At 36.8% G+C, this 8,557-nt stretch overlaps 2 protein-coding genes across 6 annotated transcripts in view; one reads left to right on the top strand and one right to left on the bottom strand.

Moving 5' to 3' along the window:
• Positions 1-8,557, bottom strand: part of LOC116850432 (phosphoglucomutase) — a 138,228-nt gene that overhangs the window by 57,088 nt on the left and 72,583 nt on the right. The gene's annotated exons all lie outside the window — the stretch shown is intronic.
• LOC116850434 lies at positions 2,649-7,056 on the top strand. Of its 4 annotated transcripts, none has more exons than XM_032828724.1 (3): positions 2,649-4,331; positions 5,689-6,753; positions 6,892-7,056. In XM_032828724.1, the coding sequence occupies exon 1, from the start codon at positions 2,998-3,000 to the stop codon at positions 4,051-4,053; it is 1,056 nt and encodes a 351-aa protein (XP_032684615.1). In that variant the 5' UTR covers positions 2,649-2,997; the 3' UTR covers positions 4,054-4,331; positions 5,689-6,753; positions 6,892-7,056. The 4 variants fall into 4 exon arrangements, with proteins under 4 accessions (XP_032684615.1, XP_032684616.1, XP_032684617.1 ...); XM_032828725.1 differs by having other exon boundaries at positions 5,689-6,338; positions 6,415-6,909; XM_032828726.1 differs by having other exon boundaries at positions 5,689-5,842; positions 6,057-6,909.

Raw genomic sequence — 8,557 nt, forward strand, 5'->3', positions numbered from 1 at the left:
CTACTCCATAGATAAAAAATCAATACTATCGACATATGCGTATTATGTGTATTAATTTGATTTAATTTATGTTAATAGTTTACAAGAAATATTGATTGATTTACCGATATGTAGCAAACTTCTTTACCATAAGTGAGAATTTGCATAAGATATGAAATTAGATGTAAATCTCTGAAAGAAACGTCAAATGTTGTGACAGCTTATTGATTCTCATAAATGTATTTTGTGATATTCTATTCATAACATTTTAACGAAATTGTTATTGTTTGCGATATGTTTATTTAAATGATAGGAAAGGCAGATTATTATTACATATGTTGTCGTATGTATGGAGCTTCCGTATCAATATTTGGAAAAGGGGCGATATGTGCATGCATCTGTACCACTGTGTGTTGTACCGTACCTGAGCGCGCGTACTTCAGCCAATATAATTGGTCAACTTTAATTGCTTATAATTTGAAAAGTATTATAGCCTCGACATTTTTGCATTAGGATTTTTATCTTTAAATTACCTCAGGAATCCGCCCTTAAAAGATAATGCGGTAGTGGTGGGACACCCTGTATAACAGTATAACAGTTATAACAGTATAGTATCCAGCGAAAAATGATTCGTTAATTGACGTCAAAATGACATCAATAGACATTGAAATCGTCAAACCAACGTCAATTTGATATCATTTTGACGTCAATCAACGAATCATTTTTCACTAGGTATATAAATGTCACAAACATGAAGTCTTAAATAGCTCAGTGGAAAGAGCGGTTGTCTGGCAAGCGGAAGACACGAGTTCGATCCCAGCCGAGTCTCTGATGTTTTTCATCTCATATGGCATTAAAAGTGGACATCTACAGATACACACAAGAGCAGCAGCACCCCCGGCCAAAGTTTCTGATCTTTCTTTCGTGTGGATACAATAAAATTTATTAAATCCGAAGAAATCTTTTTGAATTGAAATAATTCTATATGAATATTCTAAGAAGTTCTGAGGAACTCCACTATGGTGCATGTAACTTCCTAAATCATTCTTATAGTATTCTTCCACGAATTCCTAAGGAAGTACAATTCAGGAAAGGAAAAAACTTTAGAAACACTTAAAGAATTCATCGTGCTATTTGGGAACACTTCCCGTATCGTCAACGTATTTCGATTGGCACGCTATATTTGGCACGGAAAGAATTTTTTCCTTGTTTCTTGTATTATTTTGAAGGCTACAACATAGCTACATTTTGCAAACAAGCGAGAAAAAAATCTTACATAAATATAATTATCGCGCATAGCCATGTGCCGCAGTAGTCGTGCAAGCACGTACTGTTTGAACATATTTCACTTTGCAGACGCAATATTTATGAAAGAAAGCATTTTTTGCTTGTTCTTTGAATTATTTTAAAGGACACTATAGAACCACATTTTGCAGATGGGTGTGGGAAAATTGTTATATAAATATATTTGTTACGCATAACCATGCACCGTACCAGTTGTGCAAGCGCGTACTGTTTGAAAAGATTTTATTTAGCAGACGCAATATTTATGACGGAAAGCATTTTTTACTTGTTTCTTGCATTATTTTGAAGGGTGCTACAGAGCCACATTTTGCAAATGGGTGTGGGAAAATTGTTACATAAATATCATTGTCGCGCATAGTCACGCACCAGTCGTGCAAGCGCATACTGTTTGAATATATTTTATTTTGCGGACGCAATATTTATGAAGGAAAGCATTTTTTGCTTGTTTCCTGCATTAATTTTGAAGGGTGCTTCACAATCAGATTTTGCAAATAGGCGTACATAAAATTTTATTCTAATATAACAGTCGCGTATGCTCTTGTGCCGTACCACTGGAGCAAAGCATATTCTGTATTTCATGTATTAGGTATTTTACTTTATTTTGTACATATATATTATACATGTACAAGTATATTCATGCATGTAATGAAAATTTTATAACTTTTAAAATTTGAACGCTTGTAAGCTTTATGACGCTTCTACGCTTCGGCCCGTATGGCCTAAAGCCTGGAAAAGATTTTCTGGCAGAGTTATGGGCTGCGAAATACATAGGCAGCGGGACGCAGTGAAGAGTTGGTGACGTCACAACTAAGGAGAGACAAGGACGGCGTTCGATAGTTTGTTCTTATTTAACTAACTTGACCCAACCTTCCTGCTCTTGCGTCCGCGTAACAATACGCTTGTGTGGGATATGTGTATGGACATAAACTTACGCACAGAGGCAGAAGTTTTCGGCTCTCCCCGCATGATGCCTCTGAAGTCAACTCAGGATTTGTCTACGACTCCTGTAGACCTTTAAGAAAAAATAGTATACGCTCTTACAAAAAAATACTATTAGTGATAATAGTGACTAATAGTTTCACTAGTTCAGTGCTAGTAGTGTCACTATTAGTGCTAATAGTGACACTATTAGAGTGCAAACCCATGAAGCGGAGCGCGGAACGAGAGCGGAACCAATCACGCGCGTTTCACAGTTTTCGCTCATGATTGGTTCCGCTCTCGTTCCGCGCTCCGCTATTCCGCTACATGGGTTTGCACCCTTAGTGTTAATAATGGGTGTTTTCCAGTTGCGTACACTGTGTTACACAAAACCAGTTTATTGGTTGCATATTATCTTACAAGATGTTTTAGATAATATGTAACCAATAAACTGGTTTTGTGTACGTGTGTGTCAAGATGTGTTAAGCAATTGGAAAGCACCCAATGACACTAAGTTACACTAATAGTGCTAATAGTGAGAAGCTTTTGAACTGTTGAGTCTGGTGATACACAGAGGAGAGTTTTAAGCAGATTGCATACCCTCGTATAAAGACTTTGGCTAGATTTTGGATTGTGCTCTTAGTTTAAAGTTTGGAATAGATTTCAAGTGCATTCGGCTGAATACATTTGGTATTTGGTCCGTCTCGGCACTCTACGTATAACGCTGACGACTTTGGCAGACATCTTGATTTACGATTAAACGAATGACAAAGGACAGTGGATTCGATAAAGAAGATGGATGTGGAAAAGGAGGAAATGCAGTTAAGGAACACTCAGACTGAGTTGAGTATTGTTGAAACGCTGATATCACTCAAAGATAAAAGTATGAGAGATAACCTACTGATTACTGATATGGGTATAAGCAATACTGAAAACTCGCAAGCTAAAGGTGGTGGGCCGGATAAATGCATAAAAGAGAACAGAGCGAGAAATATTGCTAATAAATATACGAATAGCAGTAAAGGACCGTTTGAGGTTCACGTAGAGGCTTGTGAGGAGGATAGTATATCTAGTAAGGCAAAGCCAAGTGATATAAAATTTGGCAAAGAAATGGCAAAAATTGTCCCGAATATTTGGCGCACTGCCTTTAACCTAAGAGCTTTGGGAATGAGAAAATTCACGGTTTCTTTTCCTAATGGCGATATGGCTAATGAGCTGATCAAATTATTTTCTACTAAGACTGATATGAGGATAGCTAGTATCAAATGGGATGCATATATATCTGATTATAGAATCTGTACTAAGGTGACAACTACTGATTTCGACTTAGCTGAACCAGCGGAGGACATTATGGAAGGGTTAATGTCGCCTCCACATTTGAGAAATTCTTGGCCTAAGTTACTAAGTGTCAAGCATATAATTTTTCCTACTCAGGCCAGAAGCAAGGGCTTCACTTTGCTTGCATTTGAGGGCACAGACTACCCGAAAGCTGCAATATACTATGGCAAAAAGATACGCTTCATGCCATATATCCAGAAATCCAAGAGATGTCTAAATTGTCAAAGATTTGGGCATTTCATGGAACAATGCAGAGGGGGTTCTGCTGCTAGAGTTTGTAGAATTTGTGCTAGTAAAGATCACTTCGCAAAGAATTGCAATGCTACCTATGCCAAATGCATTAACTGCATTAGAAATAGACGCTCGGATATAAATCATAGAGCTAGCTCTAATAACTGCCCAATCTTTATAGAGAACAAGAGGACGAAAATTATAATGGCCAAACTTGGTGCCGGCCCATTGGATGCTGCTGCTTTCTATAAAGCCGCTGGATTTCGACTGGGTGACTGCTGATATGATACAGGATATAATAAAGAAGCGGATGGACCTACGTTCGCGGACTATATTCCTTGGATAATGGAAGAAAAAAGTTACTCGGATCAAGGATCTTTTACTCCCAGTTCATCTGACACGGCAACAAGAGAAGTCCCGAGGAGTTCGACGATGTCTTCTGGCTCTTCGTTTGCGACAACTCCTAGTATTGATAAGAGTGTACCTAATAAAAATAATACACTCATGAAAAAACAACATTTGGATTCTAGTGATAACTCGGACGCCAGAAAAAGAAAAAGGTCAGTTGCTTTCGATATATCGCTCTCCGGGACAGAATTTGACGGTAATCCAACTGATGATGACGGTAGAAATATGAATAAAACCATTGTGCATGATATCCGCTTGATGTCCTCTGTGGACCTTCAAAATGATGAATATGGAGTCATTTGCCTTTCGGACAGGGTTGGGGGGGGGGGCTCCTGGCTCGGTTAATAGCTATAGCTCTGATTCTGGAGATGTGGAGGGAAAATAAAGATTGTTCTGGCGGTGTGAATGCGTCGGTCAATTCTGACGTCTTTACATTGCTGAAATTTAATAGCTTTCTTACGGAATATAACAACAAAATTGTGGGGCTACAATCAGAAGAAAATCCGCAATTAATAATAACAGGATCCCAAAATAGGGTGATTAATCTCTATTCGTTTTTAACTACTCTTATAAACAAATATCATACTGAGTTCTTTAAACCAGAGGATCTAAATATCAATTAAAGTTAACTTTAAATCTAAACATTAGTACAAACGGAGAGTTCGATTCAGTCAGTTATCATAGTATTTTAATATTTATTTAACATAGCCTGTCATCCGTTAAAAATTTAGAATTTAACTTTTAAAATATGTCTGCAACTATAAATAAATTTAGCATTGTACAATGGAACTGTAGATCTCTCAAGGCCAGATTTGGAGACTTCTCTGCTTTGTTGAAGGCTCGGGATGTCCCGCCTGCTTTCATATGTCTCTCTGAAACATGGCTCAGTGATAATGATCTTATCTCAATTCCTAACTATAATCTTATTTCTAACAATAGAAATGGTTTAGGTGGTGGAGTGGCAATAGCGTCACTAATAGATATTCAAATATCCAAAACTATAAACAACGAATTGGAATCCCTTTGCTTGTCTCATGGTTTGAATATATGTGGCTTGTCTTTCCAGTTGGATAGTGTCTGCACATATATCTTCTCTATATACAACTCTCCTAACAATCAGTTAGTGTTAGACAACGCAGGTTTTTGGGATGAGTTGTTTGGGAAACTTGACAAATACGCTAATATAGTCATAACTGGCGATTTTAACTGTAGACATCATCTCTGGGATAAATCTTCTGCGTGCAATACTAATGTTAATAGCCAGAGACTAGTTAATGCTATTACTGGTTCTAACCTAATGATACTTAACAATGGGAATCCTACCTGGTTTTCAAAAGATGCATTTCATAGTAGTGCTTTAGATATCTCTATTGTTTCCGCTCCTCTAGCATATGCTAATTGGGAAATAAGTGGTTGTAGTTTTGGTAGCGATCATTCACCAATTACCATAACATTTAACAACAAAGTACCAGCTAAAATTAACTGTAGACCGCACTACATCGTTTCTAGAGTTGTCTGGGATGAATTCACAAAGCATCTTGATGACGCAATTTCCAAAGAATTTCCAAATTTAAATGAGTTGAGGGGATCACCCAATCCTGCTCTCGACTATGAAGCTCTTCAGTCGAAGATTGATATGTCGCTTATTCAATCTGGAGCTAAGGTTAGCAACAGGAAATCTTTTAAACGGAAGCCTCCCACACCATAGTGGGACGAAAAATGCGCTGCTATACACAAAGAGAAGGTGGATGCGTTTCATGAGTTTAAGAAAAGACCTAATATCGATAACATTAACAAATACAATGAGATATGTAAATCAGTTAAAAGATTTAAAAAAATCAAGAGAGATAAGTACAAAGAATTCTGCGCATCTTTAGGTAAAGACTCGGATATAAAGGAAACGTGGAATAAAGTCAAAGCCTTCAAAAACAACAAATTTTTAATTGATAAATCTGAATCTCAGTGAAGTAAAAATTCAATCAGCTAAAGATACATTTCATAATGTAGTTCATGAGAAATCCTCGGGTAACATAAATAACTCATTTGTGAAGGATAATAAAAAGGAAAAAGATATTACGACTCATCCATCTATCGAGAAGAATGGATAATGTAAAAAAGCTTTGCTCGAAGACTTCTCTAAGAAAGAATTTTCCACAGTTGTAAGCAAAATTTAAAAAAAAAAATCAGCGCCTGGTCCTGATATAATCTCCTATGCTGTTATATCACATTTTCCAGAGGTGATGTTTGAGGTCCTTCTGGCTATATTTAATGCAATGTTTTTCTCTGGAAACTTCCCTGCTAAGTGGAAAGAGTATTATATGGTCTTCATACCTAAAGCTGGATCGGACAAAACGAGGCCCATTTCGTTGGCTAACACGATTTTTAAAATTATGGAAAGACTCGTTAAGACCAGGCTGGAATAGTGGCTAGAGGCTCATTGTATTCTGCCTCCATATCAAAATGGATTCAGGAGGGGTAGATCTTGTGCATTAAGTATCTTGACACTGCAGACATTTATTGCAGAAGCGTTTAAGGAGGGTTGTAGAATGGGAGTAATATTCATTGACATAAAAGGTGCGTTTGATAATGTTAATAGTCTAAAATTACTTAGAATTATAAGGGACCTTGGTATACTGGACTGTTATGTCAAATTTATAAAATTTATATTATTTCATAGAAAAGTTAACGGTTATTTTAATGGTCACTACTTAGGTGAAAGAATTGGATCAGTGGGGGTTCCGCAAGGATCCGTGTTGAGTCCTTTGTTATTTAACTTATATATGTCCAGGATACATTTGAATCTGGAAAAGGATATACACATTATCTCTTACGCTGATGATGTTATTATTTTTTACAAGAATAAAAGTATTAAAGAAATTTCGTTTAAATTCAATTAGACCCTGAAAACGTTGGATATCAACCTAGCTAGACTTAATTTGGACATATCAACTGACAAGACAAAATGGATCCTATTTGATTAAAAGAGAAGGTTTAATACAAACCAGAATTTTATAATTACCCATAGCCTAAATATAACTTTATCAGACAATATTATCCCTTTAGTTCGTTACTGTAAATATTTGGGATATATCTTTGATTCTAAAATGGACTGGTCATTCCATATATTAAGTCTCAGGAAATCCTGCGTAATAAGGATTAATTTATTAAAAGGGTTTGCAGGTATAAAATAGGGAGCTCATCCATTGATGCTGGAATTGGTTTATGGAAGGACTGATTAGGTCGGTCCTTGACTGGGGCGGTATAGTTTTACTAGATTATCCTGGGAAAAAAATTAATATCCTTAATAAAATCCAATATAGATGTATACGATTGGTCTTGGGTCTAATAATTTCCACTCCCACGAATGTTCTTTTGGATCAGATGGGAGAATGGCCGTTGAAATATAGATGGAAATATTTAACCTCTAAGATTATCCTTAAAAGTCTCATTTTGGGCCCGAACGCCTTGATTGAGGGTATTACATCAATTCTCAGAAAATATGATCAAAATCCTATTGTTCAATTGGACAATGAAAGTATTAGTTCAATAGAGAAATTTATTTCGGATAATGAAGAGTGTCTCAAATCAATATGTGTAGGAGACAGGCTACCTCGTCCTCCGGCCATTGATAATCATTATTATATCAGAACATATAAATGTAATATTATCTTTAATCAATTTGACAAAATTAAGGATTTCAAAGTTAAAAAAGGTAATTATTGGTATGATAAAAATGATTACGGAAATAAGAAATCGCAGGTGGGTATGGTCAGATTGGCCGAGGCTACGATAAAATCTCTTGATCTCGATATTGAGGTGTACACGGATGGTTCCATACAGAGTGGTGGTGGTGCTGGGTCTACTCGCCCTGTCCGGAGGTCAGAGAGGCTATTAGGGTTCACGACTCCTTGACTATCTCGTTTGTCGAGGGTTTAGCCCTTTTGAGAGCGGTTAATTTGGTAAGAGATCATGCAAAGAAGAAAGTTGGGATATTCACGGACTTCCTTAGTTCTCTTATGATGCTTAATAACATGGATCTAGAAGGAAAATGCAAAAAAATATACTATGACATCAAAAGTGCAGTCAACGCTGCAGCTAAAAAAGATGTGGACATCTCTTTCATATGGATCCCCAGTCATCGAGGAATCCCGGGAAATCATCTGGCGGATATGTTGGCTGGTCTTGGAGCAATTAGCACCGAAACACCGTTGGATGAGCTTTGCTACCAGAATATAGATGACGTCATACTACGTAATAAAACTTCTATTCGTATCGAAGCCATTCAGGAGCTGAAAAATGAATTTCTAGACAAAGGAAGCAGATACAGGAGTAAAATTGAGTCTGTAACGCAAAAGCCGTGGTTCAAAGACACCTGGGA

The sequence above is a fragment of the Odontomachus brunneus genome, unplaced genomic scaffold (assembly GCF_010583005.1).
Source record: "Odontomachus brunneus isolate Ranch 3 - 2012 unplaced genomic scaffold, Obru_v1 Obru_scaffold_145, whole genome shotgun sequence".
Lineage (NCBI taxonomy): Eukaryota > Metazoa > Arthropoda > Insecta > Hymenoptera > Formicidae > Odontomachus > Odontomachus brunneus.

Excerpts from the sequence above, each read along its gene's own strand:
- LOC116850434 (XM_032828724.1), top strand. The coding sequence starts at position 2,998 with ATGGATGTGGAAAAGGAGGAAATGCAGTTAAGGAACACTCAGACTGAG.